The sequence below is a fragment of the Canis lupus genome, chromosome 25, assembly GCF_048164855.1.
Source record: "Canis lupus baileyi chromosome 25, mCanLup2.hap1, whole genome shotgun sequence".
In the NCBI taxonomy this organism is placed as follows: Eukaryota; Metazoa; Chordata; class Mammalia; order Carnivora; family Canidae; genus Canis; species Canis lupus.
The window spans coordinates 6,264,630-6,289,242 of NC_132862.1; the positions used below are offsets into that span (position 1 = coordinate 6,264,630).

The 24,613-nt window shown below is 36.1% G+C and overlaps 1 protein-coding gene and 1 long non-coding RNA gene across 17 annotated transcripts in view; both read left to right on the forward strand.

Annotated features, from left to right (window-relative positions):
• The first annotated feature begins 920 nt into the window (after positions 1 to 920).
• LOC140617175 (uncharacterized) overlaps positions 921 to 24,613 on the forward strand; it is an 82,714-nt gene continuing 59,021 nt past the window's right edge. For all 16 annotated transcript variants that reach the window (XR_012017379.1, XR_012017378.1, XR_012017382.1 and 13 more), the window contains exons 1-2: positions 921 to 1,085; positions 2,476 to 2,639. This is a non-coding gene — a long non-coding RNA (uncharacterized lncRNA). The remainder of the gene's footprint in view (positions 1,086 to 2,475; positions 2,640 to 24,613) is intronic.
• On the forward strand, positions 14,324 to 15,344 carry LOC140616808 (olfactory receptor 8S1-like). The gene has a single exon (XM_072797555.1). It carries the CDS (start codon positions 14,427 to 14,429, stop codon positions 15,342 to 15,344), a length of 918 nt encoding a protein of 305 aa, XP_072653656.1. The 5' UTR covers positions 14,324 to 14,426.

Consider the following 24,613-nt stretch of genomic DNA (forward strand, 5'->3'; position numbering starts at 1 on the left):
AGCTGAAGACAGAGTGGGCGCCTGGCTAATTTCTTCAGAAGTCTTTAGATGAGGGAGACTAAAGTCCTTGCTCAAGCAGTTTTTCCTGAGGTTGGACACTGGGGACCTTCTTCCACAAATTTTCCTCAACTAAGCTTCCTGTGATCTGTCAGAGGAGGCAGAAGCTGCTGGAGCCTGAAGAGACCAGTGTAGTTTACAGTAACAAGACCCCAAGATACCTTGCAGAATCTCACTTCCCATTTATCTCACCCTGTGGCTAATAATGCTCAATGGGATGACAGTTGCTTTTCCCCAGGATAATATTTTAATGTCATTGTGGATGTAGAGAATGCCAAACAAAAAGAAGAGCCAAAACCAGAGAAGGCAGCTTACTGGAGAGGCTCACAGGCTTCTGGGCATTGAGGCCAACTTACCCAACCCACTTAAGAAAAAGTCAGATGAGTCAAGGACCCTTCAGAATAATTGTCCCTGCCTGAGGCTCTGGAGGCTCAATTTCCTCAACCTTTAGTCATTCTCAAAGTGTAGTCTTCAGACCAGATGTATCAGTACTGGCCTACAAAATTTAACAAGTGCTTGGGCTTCACCCCTGAACCTACTGAATCAGAAGCTTTTGGGGGCCAGGCAGCAATCAGGGCTTAAACACGATTCACATGCACTCTAAAGTTTGGCAACCACTGATATAGTTGGGTTTTTTGTTTGTTTTGATTTTTTTTTTTTTTTGGTGGGATTACCAAGCACATAATGGGAGGAGGTAAGCTATCATCTATCAGCTATTAGATTCAGGCAAAACTGTGTGTTTTTGCATTTATTTTGTACTGCTCTTACGGCTTATGCCTTTGAGTTCTAGAATGAGATCCTGATGATCACCTCACAGGATGGTCAGGTTCCATTTAATTCCGTATTCTTTGGAATGTCCACTATTTGCTGAGGACATGTTAGAGACCATATGAGACAGAAAGTTAACATTAACATAATGTGCAGTTTAAGAACTACAAACAAAATACCTAGAAATCACCGAGAAGGGAAGGGTTTTAACAATAGGCTCACATCTGAACATTGAAGATAGTATTAAAGATTCTTTGCAGGTCAGTTGTCATAATTATGATAATGTATCTTCCTTGATTGAAAGATGCATATTTTTCATATTTTAGTGTTCCTGGAATTCAAATACATCTTTAACATGGTTTATCTACTTGACAAAAATATTAGCAATTAATAAGTGGTTTACCTTTTTCATCAAATGACAACGTAGAGGCCAATATATTAATAATAACTTGGTACTATTGGACTAGACAGTGTGCTAAATGTTATGTGCACATCTCCTTTAATTCTCACAACCAAGCTATGAGAGCACACAATTGTCAAATCCATTTTTTTAAGCAAGGAAACAGGAGAAAGAGAAATATCCTGCCCAGAGTCACAAATAGGTGAAGAGCAGAGCTGGGATTTGAGTTCATCTGTGTTATTCCTCCTACTTGACTGAGATATAGAGAAAGCTTTTACAGACTTTTAAAATATTAAAATATCATTTATGAGGACACATTGCTGACACAGTATTAACTAAGAGATTTACAGACTTTATAAATGTCTTGAAGAAATAAGATAAACCATTTAAAATAGCCTGTGGCATGTGGTGAAGACTCAATCTTTTTTTTTTATTATTATTACCATTTTTAACTGCAAAACTCTTAAACTGAGTTGCAGAATCTCGCTGGAGTAGTTAACTGTGATTGTCACTATAGATAAGTAAACTGATAGAGGATTAAGTAACTTATTCACAGACAAATATACAATAAATGGCATATTTTGAACCTGAGTCTTTCTGTAATTATAAAGAAAGACCCAGGTTTTATATATGTATATGTCTTTTCATAATTTTACATAACACATAAAAGAGCAATGCCTGTACTGTAGACTTGATTTCAGTGTCTGTTTTTCTGCACAATCATGCTTTGGCTGCATACTATTCTGGAGCTGCTCAACTCCAGGTTTTCTTATTACTCAAGTCTTTTTTAATCTCTCTACTCTCATTCCTGGGAGATCTGAAAGAAAAACAAAGATAACTTTCTCTGGTTATGTCTCTGTTCAGAATTGTTATCTTTCTCATGTCTCTTTGGGACCTTTAACAACTCTGTCTCTACTCCAAGCCATGGCTTCTGTGACATTCGTTGACTGTCAAAGCTGATTTGAAAACAAGCAAAAACTTCCAATAATCATAACTTATCATCCTGGAATTTTGCCACAAGGAGGCAGTGATGTGTTATTAGGTCTGAACTAGCTGACTTATTTACTCATGCCTCCACAGATTTATAAGCTGAGCTTTGCATATGTCATTTACAAAAAAAATGTAAATCTATTGCAATAGACACCATTTAAAATATATTTGGAATCAATGCTAAAAAGGAATAATTTAGATGTTAAAAAGGAAAATTTTGTACTTTTAACTCAGCTTATTCTAATTAACTTTAATTTTAGGTTTTATTAAAAGAAGAATGAAAGAGGAAAAAGGGTAGGAAGAGAAAAAGTAGTTCACAGGCTTTATTCTCAGCCATCAGACTTGCTCAGCAAAACTCCACATGTCCTACACCTTCCTAATGTGCCTACAGTTTGTGATCATCTCTGTCTTGTTTTGATCTCAGGTAAAAATGGCTATGCCACCTGTAGGATCTGATTAATTTAATTAAAGGAATTGTCTTAATTTTGTTTCCTATAACTTGGAACCCCTGCTTTATTTCTCAGCAATAACAGAAGTTGTCTGACCTGAGGAATGGAGAAATTAACTGAAGCCATTATGCTTCAGGGTTACAGGAGCTTCTTATTCCAATTTATCTAAATCAAAATAAGGGATTTCTCTTTTTCAGTTTGGTGGAGGAGTGAAATATCACCTTCCCCTTTTTTCCCCCCAAGGACAGAGCAAATGAGCTACAAATGATGTGTGTGTGTGTGTGTGTGTGTATGTGTGTGTGTGTAGATACAAAGATACATGAGAGAAAGATGGATAGAGAGGTATATGATATTTCATTTATATATTTCATATATAATGGTGTGTGTGTTTGAAAAGGGCAACATGAAATGTATTTTAGATTTAAATAAACTTTAATCCTTGTTCTTCACTACCTTTAAATGTCTAGTTGCAAGGTTTGGGCAAATTAATTTATTTGAATCTTGGAATATAAATATATTTAGAAGGAATTGTTTCTTCTCCATTCCTCTAACTTTAAAGTGGTTGGATTTATACCATAAGTGGAAAATTTTCTGATTCAAGCTTTAAAAAATATCTTATTTAAATCCACTAATTGAAATTTAAAATGAAAAAATACCGCTATCTCCACAGATGCAAAAAGACATTCAATCTCTTTGTGTCTTCCTCAATTTCTTTCATACGTGTTCTGTAGTTTTTAAAGTACAGATCCTTTATCTCTTTGGTTGGATTTATGCCTAGAATAGGCATAGAAAATGCCTAGAAAATCTTATGGTTTTTTTGTGCAATTGTAAACAGGACCTTCTCTTCTATTTTACTGTTACTGTATAGAAACACAACTGATTTCTGTGCATTGATTTTTGTATCCTGCCACATTGCTGAGTTGCTATGTGAATTTTAGCAATTTTTGGTTGGAGTCTTTTGGGTTTTCCATATACAGCATCATATCATCTGTAGAGAGTGAGAGTTTGACTACTTCTTTGCCAGTCTGAATGCCTTTTATTGCTGAGGTAGGACTTCTAGTACCATGTTGAACAACAGTGGTTAAGTGTGAGTATGTATCCCTGTCATGTTCCTGACCTCGGGGGAAAAGCTCAATGAGTTTTTTCTCATTGAGGATGATATTCACTGTGGGCATTTTGTAGGTGGTTTTTATGTTATTGAGGTATGTTCCCTCTATCCCTGCACTTTGAAGAGTTTTAATCAAAGAATGTTCTATTTTGTCAAATTTTTTTTCTGTGTTGAGAGGATCATATGGTTCTTGTCTTTTATTAATGTGATCTGTCACATTGATGGATTTGTGAATGTTGAATCACTCTTGCATTCCAGGAATAAATCCCACTTGGTTGTGTGAATAATACTTAAAAAAAATTTTTTATTGGAGTTCAATTTGCCAAATAATAGCATAACACCCAGTGCTCATCCCACCAAGTGCCCCCCTCAGTGCCCATCACCCAGTCACCCCAACCCCCTGCCCACCTCCCTTTCCACTACCCCTTGTTCATTTCTCAGAGTTAGGTGTCCCTTATGTTTTGTCACCCTCACTGATATTTTCACTCATTATCTCTCCTTTCCCTTTATTCCCTTTCACTAATTCTTATATTCCCCAAATGAATGAGACCATATAATGTTTGTCCTTCTCTGATTGACTTATTTCACTCAGCATAATACCCTCCAGTTCCATCCACGTCGAAGCAAATGGTGGGTATTTGTCGTTTATAATGGCTGAGTAATATTCCATTGTATACATAAACCACTGTGAATAATACTTTTAATGTACTGTTGGATCCTTTTGGCTGGTATCTTGGTGAGTATTTTGACATCCATGTTCATTAGAGATATTGGTCTGTAATTCTTTTTAACAGGGTCTTAATCTGCTTTTGGGATCAAGGTTATGCTGGCCTCATAGAATGAGTATGGAAGTTTTCCTTCCATTTCTATTTTTGAAGCAGCTTCGGTAGAATAGGTATAAATTCTTCTTTAAATGTTTGGTAGAGGGATGCCTCAGTGGCTCAGCAGTTGAGGCGCCTGCCTTTGGCCCAGGGTGTGATCCTGGAGTCCTAGGATTGAGTCCTGCATCAGGCTCCCTGCATGGAGGCGGTTTCTGCCTCTGCCTGTGTCTCTGCTTCTCTCTCTCTCTCTTTCTCTCTGATGAATAAATAAATAAAATCTTTAAAAAATATGTTTGGTATAATTCCCGTGGGAAGCCATCCTGCTCTAGACTTTTGTTTTTGTAAAATTTTTGATTACTGCTTCATTTTCCTTGGTGGCAATTGTTCTGCTCAGGCTTTCTATTTCTTCCTGTTTTAGTTTTGGTAGTTTATAAGTTTCCAGGAATGTACCCATTTCTTCCAAATTGCCTAATTTGTTGGCATATAGTTACTCATAATATATCTTAAAATTGTTTGTATTTCCTTGGTGTTAGTCATGATCTCTCCCCTTTCATTCATGGTTTTATTAATTTGGGTCATTTATCTTTTCTTCTTGAGAAGTCTGGTCATAGGTTGGAAGAATAAATATTGTTAAAATGTCTATGTTATCCAGAGCAATCTATACATTCAATGTAATCCTGTTAAATATACCATCAAGATTTTTCACAGAGTTGAAACAATTCTAGGATTTGTATGGAACTGTAGAAGACCCCGAATAGCAAGAGTAATGTTGGAAAAAAACCTCAAAGCTGGGGCTATCACAATGCCTGACTTCAAGCTATATTACAAAGCTGTGATCATTAAGACAGCATAGTACAGGCAAAAAACAGGCACATGGATCAGTGGAATAGGATAGAGAACCCAGAAATGGACCTTCAACTCCACGGTCAACTAATCTTCAACAAAGCAGGAAAGAATGTCCAGTGGAAAAAGGACAGTCTCTTCAATAAATGGTGCTGGGAAAATTAGACAGCCACATGCAGAAGAATAAAACTAGACCATTCTCTTACACCATACACAAAGATAAAACTCAAAATGGATGAAAAACTTAAATGTGAGACTGGAATCCATCAAATCCTAGAGAACACAGGCAGCAACCTTTTTGAACTCAGCCTCAGCAACTTCTTGCAAGATACATCTCTAAAGGCAAGGGAAACAAAAGCAAAAACGAACTATTTTTAGATAAAAAGCATCTGCATGCAAAGGAAATAGCGAACAAAATTAAAATACAACCTACAGAATGGGAGAAGATATTTGCAAATCATATATCAGATAAAGGGCTAGTTTCCAAAATCTATAAAGAACTTATCAAGATCAACGCCCAAAAAACAAATAGTCAAGTCAAGAAATGGGCAGAAGACATGAACAGACAGTTCTCCAAAGAAGACATGCAAATGGCCGAAAGACTCATGAAAAATTGCTCCACATCACTTGTCACCAAGGAAATACGAATCAGAACCACAATGAGATACCACTTTACACCAGTTAGAATAGCTAAAATTAATAAGACAGAAAACAACAAATGTTGGCAAGGATGTGGAGAAAGGGGGACCCTCTTGCACTGTAGGTGGGAATGCAAGCTGGTACAGCCACCCTGGAAAACAGTATGAAGGTTCCTCAAAAAGTTAAAAATAGAGCTACCCACGACCCAGCAAATGTACTCCTGGGTATTTACCCCAAACATAGAGATGTAGTGAAATGAAGGGGCACCTGCATCCCAGTGTTTATAGCAGCAGTGTTCACAATAGCCAAACTGTGGAAGGGGCCGAGATGCCCTTCAACAGATGAATGGATAAAGACGTGGTACATATATACAATGGAACTTTACTCAGTCATCAGAAAGGATGAATATCTACCATTTACTTCAGTATGGATGGAACTGGAGGGTATTATGCTAAATGAAATAAGTCAGTTGGAGAAAGACAGCTATCATATGGGTTCACTCCTATGCAGAATATAAGAAATAGTGCAAGAGATCATAAGTGAAGGAGGGGAAACTGAATGGGGAAAAATCAGGAAGACAAACCATGAGACACTCTTAACTCTAGGAAACAAACTGAGTGTTGCTGACGGGGTGCTGGGTGGGGGGATGGGGTAACTGGGTGACAAGCATTAAGGAGGCCACATGATAGAATAAACACTGGGTGTTATATGCAACTGATGAATTATTAACTACATCTGAAACTAATGACATACATACTAATGGAAAATGGAATTTAAATACAAAAGTAAATACAAAAAAACCCCAAAAAACCCAAAAAAGATATTCAATAAAATTCATCACGTATTCATTTTTATAAAGGTCTTTGCAAACTGAGGATAATAGGGATCTTTCTAACAGTTCATAGCATCTACCAAACTGAAGGAAGGAGTAAAAACAGTTGGATAAAGAGGTATCTAGTCACAGGTGGGGAAATCGGTGAAAATGTTCTTATATATTGGCTACCAAAAAAAATGCACACAATGAAATATATAAGTTCATAATCTTTAGCAAAGAGCAAGGTAAGGATATCACTGAGATCGCTGGCATACTACAGCAAAGACATTCAAAATTAGGAAGGAGAGAAACATGCCACATGGGTGGACACTGTTGCTTATCTATTTTATTGTTATTTTTACCTTTTTGCTTACTAACAACTCTAATTTTAGTTAGATACCCAGCATCAGGGGATGATTGATTATTGTCTAAACCACACATGAAATTCCAACTCTCCTTGGCTGGACACTTAGTTTTCCAGTCTTCCTTGCCACCAAGGGTAGCCATGTGATACAGAATTAGGCAGTGAGTCTAAAGGGAATCTTTAGGTGGAATAGTCTTTTCTCTCTAATTTAGACATGATGTCTGAGAATGTGATGCTAGAAGCTACAGAAACTGTAATGAGACTGTGAGGGAAAGGGAAAAAAATTATAGTCACATTTAACCAGCAATTGGACTGATCATGGAAATGCTGAACCAAACTCAAAATCTCATATCCTCCTTAGACTTCTTGAGTAACATTAAACATTCTTGTGATTTAAACAATGGCTTTTTAGATTATCCTTTATTTTCATCCAAATGCATCCTAACTGATATACAATGCAAAGATAGGAGAAGGAATCTAGGAGAAAAATAAGTTAAAGAATCTCAAATTCTTTGCATATTGTTCTGCTGATAGTAATATGTAATAAGAACATTCGTTTCCTTAAAAAAGGTAGGGAGCAAATGATAAAAATTGGGCTTAGAGGAAAAGGTAGACAGAAGAGTAAGTAAACCAAAGAAGGACTAAAAAAATGTATTATAAAATATGTAAATTAGCAATACCAAATAATAATAATAGAATATGCATGGACTAAAAATTATCACAGACTTCCACTCTGGTAACTACTAACTAGATGACTTAGACTAACATATTTCCAAAACAAAAAAGCTGAAGAACATATTTTTAAATTTTTTATTTTTTTTTTAAATTTGGGTATAGTTCATATATAATATTACCTTAATTTCAGGTGTACAACTTAGTGATTTTATAAGTTTATACATTATGCTATGTTCACTACAAATTACCTATTATTTGCCATGTTGCATTGCTATTACAATATCATTGACTGTATTCCTCATGCTGTGCCTTTTATTCCCATCACTTATTCATTCCATAACTGGAAGCTTATATCTTCCTCTTTCCTTTATCCATTTTATCTGACCTCCCACACCTCTCCCTTCTGGCAACCATTAGTTTGTTCTCTGTGTTTATAGGTCTGATTCTGCTTTTTGTTCGTTTATTCATTTTTTTAAAGATTCCACTTATGTGTGGACCCATATGTTATTTGTCTTTCTCAGTCTTATTTCATGTAGCATAATACTCTATAGGTCCATCCATATTGTCTCAAATGGCACGATCTCATCCTTTTTTATGGCTGTGTAATATTTCATTATCTGTGTGTATACACACACACACACACAGCATCTACTCGATCCATTTGTCTATAGATGGACATGTAGGTTGCTTCCATATCTTGGCTATTGTAAATAATACTGCAATAAACATAGGGTACATATATCTTTTTTTTTCATATATCTTTTTGAATTAGTGTTTTGTTTTTGTTTTCTTTGGGTAGAACCCAGTAATAGAATTATTGGAGCCTATGGTATTTCTATTTTTAATTTTATTTCTATTTTTAAGTTTTTTACGGAAACTCCATACTGTTTTCCACAGCAGCTATACCAGTTTATATTCCTACCAACAGTGTAAGAAGGTTCCTTTTTCTCCACATCCTGGCCAACACTTGTTATTTCTTATGTTTTTTATTTTAGCTATTCTGACAGGTGTAAGGTGGTATCTCATTGTGGTTTTTATTTGGACTTCCCTGGTAATTAGTTATGTTGAGCATCTTTTCATATATCTGTTGGCCATCTGTATGTTTTCTTTGGAAAAATGTCTATTCAGATGCCCTGCCCATTTTTTGAATTGAATTGTTTGTTTTTTTAGTGTTGAGTTGTGTAAGTCCTTTATATATTAACCACTTATCATATTTATATAATTTTCAAATATCTTCTCCAAGTTAGTAGACTGTCTTTTTGTTTTGTTGATAGTTTGATGTGCAAAAGCTTTTTATATTGGTGGAGTCCCAATAGTTTATTTTTGCTTTTGTTTACCTTGTCTTGCGAGATATATCTATAAAATTGTTGCTATAGCCAATGTCAGAGAAATTACTGCCTCTGCTGTCTTCTAGGATTGGTAAGCTGGTTTCAGGTCTCACATTTAGATCTTTAATCCATTTTGAATTTATTTTTATGTATGGTATAAGAAAGTAGTTCAGTTTCATTCTTTTGCAGGTAGCTGTCCAGTGTTCCTAGCACCATTTATTAAAGATACTTTTTCCTGTTATATATTCTTGCCTCCTTATTCATAGATTAATTGACCATATAAGTATGGTTTTATTTCTGGGATCTTTATTTGAAGGGCATATTTTTAATGTATGATTTGAAGATATTTTAAAGCAAAGAAACCAGTGAAGAATTTTGGAGCCATCATCCCAAAGAAAAGAAAATCTAGAAAAGCAAGCTCAGCATTTGGGGATCTGTTTTTCCCATAAGGGCATCTTGAAGAGGTGGTTGAGAATGTGAAAAGTTATTTTGACATAGTCCTAAAGTAAGGGTGAAAAATGGAATTCAGAGACCACCAAGGGGGAGTTGGAGCCTTAAAGGGCAGTACCCTGAAATAAAAGTAGATTGGAAGCATACCAACTTCATAAGGATTGAGGCCCAGCTTCATTTCAGTCCCTGGAATTACATGAGAATGATCCAGGACTGTGAATGCCCATGGCTGTCTGACAGAAGCTAGTGGAAATTTTCTCTAGAGGAAGAGAATACAAGCCAGAGCTGTAAATTATTTCCATAATTTTTATAATAACATACTGTTCTCAATAGAAAAAAATGAAATAATATGGAGAGATAAAAGCTAGAGACAGTAGAAACAGATGCAGACACATCACTTTAAAATAAAATATTTATGGAGATTTAAGACAAGATTGAGAATTTTGGCATAGTTTCTGGAAACTATAAAAAATGTTAAGTGAACATTTTAGAAAACTCAGTAGCCAAAACTAAGATCTTAATGGATAAGTTTGAAGGAGGTTAGACGGTATTGAGAAGTATACTAATTACTTATAAGATAGGTAAGAAGAAAATATATTCAGAAAGGCACAGAGTAAAGAAAAAAAGTATGAAATAATCCATAGAATGAGAAGGATAAGGTACATGTACATGGAGTTACAGAGAAAGAGAGAATGAGGTAATATATGAGAAACTAGGGCAATGTGTAAGGTAATGGATGAAAATGTTCCAAACTAAAGTTTATATTAACTACAAATGCTAGAAGTCCTATAAATAAATCCCAAGTATGATAAAAAGGAAGTCATACTTTGTCACAAAGTTACTAAAAATCAAAAGAGAAAATATTAAAAGCAGTTAGAGAGAGGGAAAAGAAAGATGGATTAACTCCAGATAATACAGTTAGATTAACAACTGACTTCTCAAGAGAAGCATTAGACTAACAAGAAGATGGAAGACACTGAGATAATATCTTTAAAGTACTGGATAAAAAATAACTTCCCCATTAGGGTTCTGTGTCCAGTAAAACATCATTTAAGAATGAAGGTGACATAAATACATCACTAGAAGACAAGCATTAAATGAAAAATAAAAGGAGTTCTAGGAGAAAGAAAACACTCACAGGTGGAAGTTTTTATTTTCTTCTGTCCTATCTTCTGATTCACTAAAATCTCTTCAGCATTGTCTAATTTGTGTTAAACTCATTCATTGAAATCTTAGCTATTAAGCTTTTTAATTCTAGCTGTAGAAAAAAATTGAATAAATAAAGTCAAATATGTAGGTAAATTTAAATTACCATTGGCCAGGTGGTGGTAGTAGTAGTAGTAAAGATGTCATCTATAATAATTATTAAGTACATGTAATAATTAAGTACATGACAACATTATGGAAGATGATCTAAAAGTAAGCTGTGAATCACTTAACTTTAATGGGAATTCCCAGAGGGATCATTCAGTAACCATTTTTAGCTAATGAGTCAAAGCTTCAGGCTAAGCTTCCCAGCAATCAGGACTGACCCATAATGTCCCTTGGGCTCTCAGGTTGTCATAGTTTGCAATCTCATTGGCCACCTTAACCCACAATCCCTTCTTAATGGCTAGATCTGGGCCTCCTTTGTCAGAATGATACTCATAGCAATATATGAATAGTCATACAAAGGGATATGTGCAGAAATGATGGTGGAATTATGCTAGGGGAAATATGAAAGAGAAGTTGTTTTATTGTTAGAAATTTGAAGTTTTCAAGTTTTCCTTTGTCATTTTCTGGAGTCATTAAGGGATAAGTGTAAAATACTGTTAAAGTTTAGAAGCATTTTCTGATGTCTTCGGTAGCAGAGGCTTTTGAGGACAGAGCTTACGTATTTCTCTTTATGCACAAAAAGTCTTTTAAATAGAAAAAGCAATGTCAGTTCACATGATTGGACACTTGTGACACATTTTCTCTCCAGGATATATTCTGCACCAGGAAAACCTAGAAATATGGTAACATTTTTCTTCTATTCTCTAATGGGTTTCTCTGTTCCTGTGCTTCCTGTGTAGGATCCTTTCTTTCTCAATTCCTGCCACTTCCCCTTATTCCCTCATCAGGCACTTGCTTTCTCTTTCAGTTCTCTCATCTTATCTCTGTTCCCCTGGGTTGGATTTTATGGATTCCCTGTTTCTCTCTGACATGGCATTCATTTCTTGACCTGAAATGTTTGGGTCTACTCCTCAAAATCACCTCTCTTCCTCCTTTTGGGAAAATTAAATACTTGCATTGGATATGAAGAAAATAGAATCTAATGATTCTTCAGAATTCAGGATTCTTAAGTCTTTACAACTTTTCAAGGTAATTATTTTAGCGTTTGTTTTACATATGGGATAACGGGGACAAGATCTTTTCTATATCTCGCTATATTCAGTGTTTCTGGTGCTGAAAGACCACATTATACCAGAAACGTGGAAGTCCAGGAAAGCTAATACCCGAGAGCTGTCTGTAAGATGTGAGAGAGGATAGGACATGAGTGATAGACTTTGGATATCCTGTCATTCAAAAATACCCTCTTCAAGCACTCCAAATGTATAGGGTCCAGAAACTGATTACATCTTTAATTATAGGCGTTCTCTACAATTATGTATCCTGAGGTATGTGGAAGTTCAGAACAGGGCATGAGACACCGCATTTGGGCAAAATTTGGCAAAATTTTTCGGTACCCCTTATACATCTGCTTTCATGCAAGCACCAAGTGTTCAAATCCCTTACTGATTCCTAATCAGATCTGTTCCCTGTGACTAGTAAGCCCTAGGCTACTATTCTCCTGAGTTTCATTCATTCACTTACTCATTCACTCATTCATGTATTCATTTTTATTTGTAAATAATACCTTTTGAACAATTCCTTCGGGCAAGTTATAATGTTAAGTACTCTTATGTGTCTCTCATCTTAAAAGAAGTTCTCTTGGGCAGCTTTTCTTTAGATATTATCTAGTCAGCTAACTCCATCTAATTGTGATAATGACTGAAAAATAGTGGTAATGTTTTCAGAGCTGTTTCTATTCTAAATTTGGACTCACAGCCTGAACAAACAGAGCATTGAGAATAATGAATTGCAGCACCGGGTAAAAATGTAAGTGATGTTATTTATGTGACCCCTCAACTCTAATACAGTAAACCTATACCTTTGAGGAAGTATGGCTCCTGATAGAGTACAGTCTCCAGGTTTGTCTTTCATGAAAATGTTCTTTTATTTCTAAGAGAGAAAATTTCCCCAAAGTTTAAGGAATTCCTAGTGTTAGTAACTGGGGACTCCATTTGAAGAGGAGGGACCTTTCTTTTTGCTGCCCTCAAAAATTAAAATGGGTGGTTCTCTGTCTGAATTTTATGGTTTGATTCCTTGCTTTTCCAGTATCTTCTGCCAATGATACAGTATTCTCAGGATGAATCCAGATTGCTATAGCTAGAGCTACAGTGGTGAACAAAAGAAAAAAAATGTACTAGCATAGAAAATATCCCTACATGACTAGAAGTATTTAGGTTTTTAGAAATAATGCACACAATTTAGCCTTTTCTTTCCTCTTTTAGAAATCAAGGGAGAGGTCTGTATCCAACAAATTTTCAAACTCTACCTTAACACTGAATTCTAACCCTGACACTCAAACTTGTCTTCTGGATAATTGGATTTGACATTTTTCTTTAATTCTATGCTAGTTATTGCTCAGCTAGTTGAGAAGGACAGGTAATGTGGACTTGCTTCCTAAGAATAGCTTTAATTCTGGGTGTTGTTTGGATTAATAATGGGAGAGAAATCCTAAGTCCTTTGAGAAATTGAATGTGCCAGTCTTGCAGTATGAATGCAAGAGATAGAGGAGGACATGCAGGGTCAAGATGGTATAGTCATTGGTGTTGAAGAGTTATTCTGAGTATATGGTTATAATCTGGGTTGTCAGCCCAAAGTAGGAACAAAGGGCTAAACTTTGGAAAGTTAGTAGGCAGTCTTTATTTGCAAATGGCATAAGGACACAGACAGGAGCTGAATCTGAATAGATAACACTGACTGGGGATAGAGATGATGACCAGCATATGTCCACAGTTTCTTTTGATCAGTTATATAGCATCTGGGATATCTCTATGCTACCTTTTTTCTAACTCATTTCCTTTCTCCTTATTCTGCAAATGTCTAGCCACGACTCCTCTTCAGTTTCCGTTAATGACCCATTTAAATATTTATTGAAAAAATATGAGCCATTAGATGGGAACTGCTTCCTTCCCAACATCACATCTGTGCGTGTTTGATGGATGAAGTAAACCTGCTCCCATGTAAGGACATGCTATGCTTTTGCTCTGCAACCCAGCTGCTCTCAGAGACACTATTTCTGCAGTTATCTCTTCCTCCTGCAGTTTCTCCCTCTCTACTGCATTATTATCAAGAGTTTACAAAACATCCCCCAGTTGCTTTAATAATAAAACAACAACAACAAATAAATTTGAAGCCATTAAAGAAAGAACAATAAAAGTGGACAGGGAGTTGATTTAAGGTTGTAATTATGTAGAAAAAAATTATTGCAGATTTTAGGAAATCTAGAGACTCAGGGAAGTTTACCATTTCAGAACATAAATTTTTGAGTAGGCATGAAACTGACTGGAGAAGAACATTGAAACCCTTGAACGACATAAGAAGAGGATTTAACTGATTTATTTCTTCTATTCCAAAGAAAATATTGAAGGCAATGAGAAACCACAGTGTTGTTTCTGAGTTCATTCTCCTTGGGCTGTCTGCTGACCCCCAGATCCAGGCTCTGCTCTTTATGCTGTTCCTTGTTATTTACCTCCTGACCCTGATGGGGAACCTGCTACTGCTGCTGGTGATTAGAGCTGATTCTCACCTTCACAGCCCCATGTACTTCTTCCTGGGACAGTTGTCCTTCCTGGATCTCTGCCACTCCTCTGTCACTGTGCCCAAGCTTTTGGAGAACCTTCTGTCTGAGAAGAAAACCATCTCAGTAGAGGGCTGCCTCGCTCAGGTCTTCTTTGTGTTTGCCACTGGGGGCACTGAATCCTGCCTACTTGCTGTCATGGCCTATGACCGCTATGTTGCCATCAGCTCCCCTCTGCTCTATGGCCAGATGATGAACAGACCACTGTGTATGGGGCTGGTTTGGGGCTCATGGAGCTTAGCTTTTCTGGATGCTCTTATCAATATCCTTGTAGCTCTCAATTTAGACTTCTGTGAGGCTCAGAATATACACCACTTCAGCTGTGAGCTGCCATCTCTCTACCCTTTGTCTTGCTCTGATGTGTCTGCAAGTTTTACTGCCCTGCTCTGCTCCAGCCTCCTGCATTTCTTTGGAAATTTCCTCCTGATATTTTTCTCCTATGTTCGCATTTTATCCACCATCCTGAGCATCAGTTCTACCACAGGCAGAAGCAAGGCCTTCTCCACCTGCTCCTCCCACCTCACTGCAGTGATCTTCTTTTATGGCTCAGGGTTACTCCGTTATCTCATGCCAAATTCAGGATCCACTCAAGAGTTAATCTTTTCCTTGCAGTATAGCGTGGTCACTCCTATGCTGAATCCTCTCATCTATAGCCTGAAGAACAAAGAGGTGAAGGCAGCTGTGAGAAGAATTTTGAGAAAATGTGTCTAGTATTATAATTAATAGACTACAAAATCAGAATGATGAGGGGAGAAACTGAATAGAACTGCAATAAGTAGTGCCTGAATATTAAGGAGAATTTTCTGATATCAGGACCTGCAAGATATCTTGCATTTTTTCTTTAAAATGGTTAAGAAAATGTGGAGTTATTTTCCTGGTGTGATAGTAGGTCTGTCCTAGCCAGAGGAAAATGGATGGATGAACCTCTTGTCTTATAGTTTTTCTTACAAAAATCTTTAATTTATTACAGTATGGTAAACAGAATGGTAAACTTTGTTATTGCCTGCTTACATTATCTTTACCATTCTTCCAGTAATTAAATTCCATGTGTTCAGTATAGTTCCAGAGAGACTGTTAAGCATGGTGTCCCTAAATCCTCTTCCCAACCCCACTCCTTATTTGCTCATTCTTCCTGGCACAGTGGCTGATATAGGAATGAGCATATGGTCAGTGCTAGACTATCCACTCCCTTAGGAATTTTAATCTTCAGAATAGATTCAGAGAGGCAGAGGTAAGTCTTTCTGTTTGCAGCACTCTGATAGCCTATCCCAGTGCCCCTGATGATAAGACCACTACTGTTATCCTAGATTCTACACTTTTAAGGCAGATTGATAAACATGAATTATATTAAAAGCACATGATTAGATATTTGCATCGTGTCAGGCACTGTGTTAAGAATTTTACATGCATTATCCCATTTAAATATCACAACAAATGCTTTAGGTAAATACTTCAGTTATCCTTGTTTCAGAGAAGAGGAGGTGGATTCAGAGAGGTAAGTGGTGGGGATGGAATTTGGAACCGAACAGACTCATCCCAAAACCTGTTTTCTTTACCATCTTGACACACTGACTATCCCTTTGGTGCTGTGAGCTACCCCAGACCCAGTTCATGAATTGTCGCTTTAATGCTTTATTATTGTTGTTTTGTTTTATTTCACTTAAGTAAGTCAGAATTAGATTCTGTCATTTGCAAGGAAAAGACCTAAAAGATACACACACACACACACACACACACACACACACACACAGAGACATATACTGCAATTGAATTGCAGGTATAGACCTCCAAGAACAATTGGGATATTTGAAATTGTTTATTGGACCTAGGTGTGTCCAATAGAGACTATATAACATTTGTTTATCTAGCTTCAAACCATTTACCTAATGGTCAATTAGGTAAGACCTAATTGTGAGAGAAAGACCCTGCTTGACAAGTAGCTCTGCCACTCAGCCCTAATAGTGCTACAGAAATGGTGGAATGTGAGAGAATAAATGCTGCACGGTGCCTATAACAAACTCTAGAAAGAAACCAACAGAATTTCAACAAAGGCCCCTTAGATCTTGAAATGCAATTGTAGAATTACTGGGAAGGAGATTTGGGAGATTAAAACTATCATGTCAAAAATTAATTATTACTTCTTTCTCAAATTACCTTTTAGTTTTTACTTACCCTTCACTTTTTACTCCTCAGTAGCAGCAAATATAAACTCAAAGAGATTAAGGGCATTTTTTGGCAATCTTTGCTACTTTTTCAAGGATGTAAAATAGTTTCAAACATGCATGTTGCACAGTAAATGTATTTTGATTGTGTAAATTATGGGCAGAGAAACAAAATATATAGGATGAATTTTCACGAGAGGTATTCCACTGCCAAAGCAGTTTGAAATAATTATGAATAGAATAGGCTACCATGTGAATGCCAGTCTTTTCCTTCCTGGTGAGCCTAGTTTTGGCCCACAAATTTGCTAACAGTGTGGCCATGGCTGGGCATGGTGGTTATGCAAAGGTTCGGCAACACTTTGATTCACCAAAACTATTCTACTGTTGCCATTGGCGAAACTTATTTTGATAAAGGTCACACACAAATTTTGTTAGATACATTATCAGATACCTTCTCTTTTTTTGTTGTTTTTATTCTGAACTAAAAATTCAATTACATTTACTACTTGGTTATTTCTAGTACATATGAATTTTGTGATATGTTCTATACTAAGCTTGTATTTGTTGACTTTGTTGAACTTCCTAGTTCTAATGGCTTGTTTATAGACATTATTAGATTTTTAAATTACATTTATTAAAATTACATTTTAATTATTTTATCTCAAATAAAAGCAAATAATTTATTTCTTTTACCATTTTCTATTTCTAATTTTTATGTATTTCATTTTTATTTTTATTATTTTTAAATTAAAAATTTTCTTTTTGTATATAGTTGACACAGAATGCTATATTAGTTTCAGGTCTACAACACAGTGATTTAACTTCTTTATGTGTTATGCTATGCTCTTCACAAGTTTAGCTGCCATCTGTCACCATACAGCGCTATTACAAGAACACTGACATATTCCCTATACTGTGCCATTTATTCCCAGAATGTATTCCTTCCATAATTGGAAGTCCATTTGTATCTTCCTCTCTCTTTCACTCATTTTGCCCATCCCCTGGCCCCCCTCCCCTCTGGCAACCACCAGTTTTTTTCTCTGTATTTATAGGTCTGATTCTGCTTTTTGTTATTTGCTTTTTTCTTTTTAGATTCTACTCATGAGTAAATCTAGTGTTTGTTTTTCTCAGTGTGTCAGTTTCACTTAGCATAATACCCACTGGTTTCATCCATGTTGTCCCAAATGAAATGATTTCATCCTTTTTATGGCTGTAACATTTGTATACACACACACACACACACACACATCATCATCATCATCATCTTTATCCACTCATCTGTTGATGAACACTTAGGTTGCTTGACTATTATTATAAATAGTGCTGTAATAAATATAGGGGTACATATATCTTTTTGAATTAGTGTTTTTATTTTCCTTGGGTGGATACTCAGTAGTGGAATTATTGAGTCATATGGTATCTCTATTTTTAATTTTTTGGAGGAAATTCTATCCTCCAAAAAGTTTTTCATAGTGGCTGCACCAGTTTATATTCCTATTAACAGTGTGCAAGCGTTCCTTTTTCTCCACATCCTGGACAACACTTGTTATTTCTTGTGTTTTTTATTTTAGTCATTCTGACAGGTGTAAAGTAGTTATCTGCTTGTGGTTTTGATTTGCGTTTCACTGATAATTAGTGATTTTGAGCATCTTTTCATGTGTCTTGGCCATATGTATGTCTTATTTAGAAAAATATCTATTCAGGTCCTCTGCCCATTTTTAATCGGTTTGTTTTTTGGTGCTGAGTTGTATATATATTTCATTTTTAAAGTTAATTCAGTGGCCAGAATCTCTCCTACAAACATCTTTTTATTGGGATCAGTGAGAAACTTATGTTTGTTCTGTTTTTGATCAATACCTTTAACTTAATTATTTTCTAATTCTATTTTGCTAGGAATTGGTGTAAAATTTTATCAAATGCCTTTTCTGTTTCCATTGAAGACTAGGACTCTTTTGTTTATTTACTAATATATAATGTCTGTCACATAGGCATGCAATAAATACATATTGAATAAAAAATAAATTCATTGCAATAGTCATATGGTTTTATTTTTTTAAGTTTTTATTTAAGTTTTTTATTTTAAAAAAATTTATTTTATTTTTAAGGTTTTATTTTTTTTAAGTTTTTATTTAAGTTTTTATTTAAGTTTTAAGTTTTTTTTTAAGTTTTTATTTAAGGTGTAAAATTTAGTGATTCAACACTTACAGACAACACTTAGTGCTCCTTACAACTTAATCCCCAACAACTATTTCATCCATCTCCCTACCTCCATCCCCACTCTTCTGCTTACCATCAGTTTGTTCTGTTAAGAATTTGTTTCTTGGTTTGCCTCTCTTTTTTCTTTCTTCTTTGCTCATTTGTTTTTTTTTCTTAAACCCTGCATATGAGTGAAATCATATAATATTTGTGTTTCTCTGGTTGACTTATTTTGCTTGGCATTATACTCTCTAGCTCCATCCATTATGTTGCAAATGGCAAGATTTAATTTTTTATGGGTGAATAATATTCCATTGTATGTATATACCATATCTTCTTTATCCATTCATCTGTCACTTGAGCTGCTTCCATAGTTTGGCTATTAGAAACAATGCTGCAATAAACATAGGGGTGCATGTTCCCCTTTGAATTAGTGTTTTTGTATTTTTTGGGTAAATATCCAGTAGTGTGATTACTAGATTGTAGGGGATATCCACTGTCATCACTTATATTCAACATAGCACTAAAAGTCCTAGCCACAGCAATTAGACAACAAAAAGAAAAAAGAAGACATCTAAGTTGGAAAGGAAGAAGTTAACTTTTACTATTTGCAGATGACATGATACTCTATATAGAAAACCCAAAAGACTCCACTCCAAAATTGCTAGAACTGATAACACAAATTCAGTGAAGTTGCAGGATACAAAATAAATGTACAAAAATCTGTTGCCTTTCTATACACTTCTATACAAATCTGTATATTTTCTATACACTATTAAGAAGCAGAAAGAGAAGTCAAGGAATCAATCTCATTTACCATTGCATCAAAAACCATAAGATATTTAGGAATAAACTTAACCAAAGAGGTAAAAGATCTGTACTCTGAAAACTATAAAACACTCATGAAACAAATTGAAGATAGCACAAAGGATAGAAAAACATTCCATGCTCATGGATTGGAAGAATAAATATTGTTAAAATGTTTGTAGTGCCTGAAGTAATCTACACATTTAATGCAATCCCTATCAAAATACCACAGCATTTTTCATAGAGCTAGAACAAACAATCCTAAATTTTATTTTTTAAAATACTAAATTGTATAAGTAGGTGTTCTGGTATTGAATTATTTTTGCATTACTGAAATCTCCCTTTAGGTGGAATTGTAAAGACTGAATTAGCTTTCGCCAATATTTAGGAATCTCCCATTTATGGTCATAAATGAGATAGTATAATTTTTTTCTTACATTCATCTGATCTTGTCTTTTCAGTAGCTTTATTGAGATTATGTTTCACACGTCACAAGGTCACCTATTCAAAGCATACTATTCAGGTTACAGTAGTGGGGTATGGACCAAGTCCCCTACCTCATCCCAGTCATCAGGGGCACCCTCAGGGAAAGGCTGCTGTCAGAGAAGCTCAGGCACTACTGCTGACTTGGAAACTCTCAAACCTGTTTGCTGAGGAGCAAGGCTCTGCTGAGGAGCTGCAGCAGTAGAAGGCTGCTGAGCCCCTGGTGGGGCAGGTGCTAACCCATAGGTGAGGTGGGTCTGCCTTGGAACTTCAAGCCATTGCCCAAGCCCCAGCAAGACTTGGACAGAACCAGTAGACCCACACTCAAGCAGACTACTTCATATCATTTCCAGTCAACTCTTGTTCCCCACTTGTTAATGACTGAACTGCTTTTTCCGCTATAGATTAGTCTTGCCTTTACAAAATATCACATAAACAGAATCATACAGCATGATCACTGTATGAAAGTATTTGTCTTTCTCTCTCTGACTTATTTCACTTAGCATAATGCCCTCAAGGTGCATCCATGTTGTCACCAGTGACACACAAATGACATGACCTTAGATGACACATTAGGCCAGAAATGCATAATCATATCCACAATGAGATATCATCTCCTACCTGTTGGAATGACTAGTATCAAAAAGACAAGAGGAACATGTGGCTGGCTTAGTTGGTAGTATGCAACTGTTGATCTTGGGGATTGTGAGTTCAAGTCCTACTTAAAAATAAAATAAAATAGATAAGTGTTGTCAAGGATGTGGAGAAAAGGGAACCCTTATGCACTGGAGTGTGAAAAAAAATAGTGCAGTCACTATGGCAGATAGTGTGGATGGCAATTGCTCAAAAGAATTAAACAGTTCTCATGATTCAGCAATCCTACTTCTGATTATATACCCCAAAGAATTGAAAGTAGGTGCTTGAACAGATATTTCTATACCCATGTACATAGCAGCATTATTCATAATAGCCAAAAGTTCGAAGCAACCCAATATTTGTCCATAAATGAATAAATAAAATCTGGATGTACATAAAATTGAAAATTCTTCAGCCTTGAAAAAGAAGGAAATTCTAACACATCCAACAACATGAATGTACCTTGAGGACTTTATGCTCAGTGAAATAAACCAGTACATATAAGGTACCTAGAAAAGTCAAATTCATAGGGACAAATGGGATAATGTTAGTTGCCAGAGACAGAGAAAGGGGAGAATCAGGAATTATTGTTTAATGGGTGTACAGTTCCAGTTTGGTAAGATGAAAAAGTTCTGGAGATGAGTGGTGATGATGGTTGCACAACTATGTGAATGTACTTAATGTCACTGAACCATACTTTTAAAAATGATTACAATGTTAAAAAAAAAAAAGCTTTGATTTCAGAGTCACCAGAATATGCTTTACTATAAATTTATATTTATTTATCCTGCTTGATGTTAATAATACACTTTACAATGAATAGAATATGTCCTTATGGAAAATTCTCCAGTTATTCAAATATTTATTCTCTATCATTCATTTGCCTTTTGGAATTTTTGGACAGCTCATTAGGGCTCTATAATATAAGCAATTTCTCAACCTATTTTTTGTCTCTTAAATGCTCTCTTTTTTATGTTTTATTTTTCTGTGTTATGTTCTGAGGGAATTTCATAGTTCTATCTTCAAAATCACCCATTAATTTATAACCAAAATAGTATACAGATTATTCCATCCATTATAGTTTTAATTTTAATGAGAACAATTTTAAAAATACCTAATAATTTATCTTAATAGCTGTTTGATTTTGTTTCATTTTGCCTTAATTTTTCAGAATTCTTTTTTTTAGATAATAAATTTATTTTTTATTGGTGTTCAATTTGCCAACATACAGAATAACACCCAGGGCTCATCCCGTCAAGTGCTGCCCTCAGTGCCCGCCAACCAGTCACCCCCACCCCTCGCCCTCCTCCCCTTCCACCACCCCTAGTTCGTTTCCCAGAGTTAGGAGTCATTCATTTGGGGAATATAAATAATAGTGAAAGGGAATAGAGGGGAAGGGAGAAGAAATGGGTAGGAAATTTTTCAGAATTCTAATATTTAAACTATTATTCATTTATCCCTTTTTAGTATACTAAAAACATGTATGCTAAAGTCTATGTGATAGGGTTCCAAATAGTGAATTGATTTTGTTGGCTAGATTTTTAGCACTAGCTTTTTTCATAGGTTTTGTAATTTTGGTGGGCAGTTTCACGTAATAAGCAGGATTTGATTCTTTTCTTTTCTTGTCTTGTCATCTGTGCAGTCTCCTCCTTATCAATTTGTGTCTCCTTACCTCTACCCCAACCAGTTCACAAACAGCCTTCATATCCTTTTGGGGTTCTTGGTTGGTCATGATATTAGGTGATGATTAATTGAAACTCCTTCTTGTCAGTGAGTCAGCGAGCAAATTGTCTTACTGCCTCCTAATGAGGTTTTGTTTATGATTTCTTGACATGCTTGTTCCAGAAACTCCTATAAAGTTATTGACTAGAAAGTTGGCAAGTTTCATTGGTTCTTAGCTTTCTCTCAAGAATAAATTAACCCCACCTCATACACTCACTTAAAGCTTGGCTAACTCTCTTGTCCTCCATCTCATACAGAGCACATTTATTTCCCAGTATCCTGTATGATGTTAACCAGAGCTATACCTAGAGATTGGAAGATGTATTGTTTCAGTGCTGTGCAACATTTTGCATTTCTGTTCCATTTGTATTTCAAGGATATTCTCATTATATTTTTATTAGACTATGCCATTTTACCTGCCAGATACTGTATTGGAAGCAGGATAGGCCCATCAAGTCCAAAATTATGGCCTACATAATTTAAGTTCCTTCTCCAGGAGCAGACCTTGAGATGAGGAATCCAAAGGATTCTACAGAGGTACCAGTGAAGCGTATTCATTATACCACTCAGATTTATATACTTCTTACACTAATTTAATTCCATCATGCCAAAACCCTTTAAGAATTATTTGGGTCAGGGCAGCCCCGGTGGCTGCAGCCTGGGGTGTGATCCTGGAGACCCAGGATCGAGTCCCACGCCGGGTTTCCTGCATGGAGCCTGCTTCTCCCTCTGCCTGTGTCTCTGCCTCTCTCTCTGTGTGTCTATGAATGGATAAATTTAAAAAATCTTAAAAAAAAAAAAGAATTATTTGGGTCATCATTTCTTGGGAGAAAACTTCTATCACAATTTGAGTTCTCTGGAAGCTAATGCGTTAGAGTTTGAGGGGCAAGGTAGTTTATTGGAGTAAGTCACAATGCCTGTGAAAGTTAGAGGGTAAGCATGACTGGGCAGAAGGAGGAATTAAACTGTGATACAAGTCTGATGAAGGTTTAGACAATCCACAGGAAGCCTGGGAGTATTAACCATCAAATTTGTCCCACAGTAGGCCAAGACAGCCAGTCATATGCTACCGGCTCACTCAAAGTGGTATAGTTTGTCCCTGGAAGGACATGACCTTAGGCAAGGTGGTTCACCCCTGCCCTGCAAGGTGTGTGCTAACTACACTCCTTGACTCTGCACAGTAGGTTTTGTTGAAATGGAATCTGGACAGTTTATCTCTGTGTCTGCCCCAATCTACAAGGATAAGGCTAGTGGGAATTACAGCTCTTGCTGCTGTGCTTAGTCCCTAGACCATAACATATTCATCATTTCCTTTCTCTAACACCCATTAGGGGTTACTTTCATTGGCTTACATTTCTGCAGAGTGAACCAGAACTTCATCCCTAGGCATATCCTTTGTTTGGCATATCCTTATCCTTGATATAGAAACAAAGAATTTCTATATCCTTATCAAGATGTAGCTCCTATAACTGCAGTGTCAAGAGGCATCCCAGAGGATCAGCTCAGTGCCATATATTTTCTCCATTATTATTATGTGGAAACAACTCTACTTCATAATGGTCATTGATAATCATTGTACCATTCCTTCTTGCATCTTACATTTTTCACCTGGGGTTAGTTCCCTATTGCTCCATGCATAGTTTTTAGATAGGACCTTTAGTGAGAAACTAGACTTTAGGTTCTCTCTCTTTTTTTTTAATTTGTCAGAAATTACCTTTATTTAACTCATTTGAAAGACAGTTGCATTGAGTATAGAATTCTAGATTTTTAAAAAAATATTTTATTTATTCAGGAGAGACACAGAGAGGCAGAGACATAGGCAGAGAGAGAAGCAGGTTCCATGCAGGAAGCCCAGTGTGGAACTCGATCCCTGAACTCTGAGATCATGTCCTGAGCCAAAGGCAGACCGCTCAACGGCTGAGCCACCCAGGGGTCCCAGAATTCTAGATGTTTAATTTCTCTCAGCTCACCATG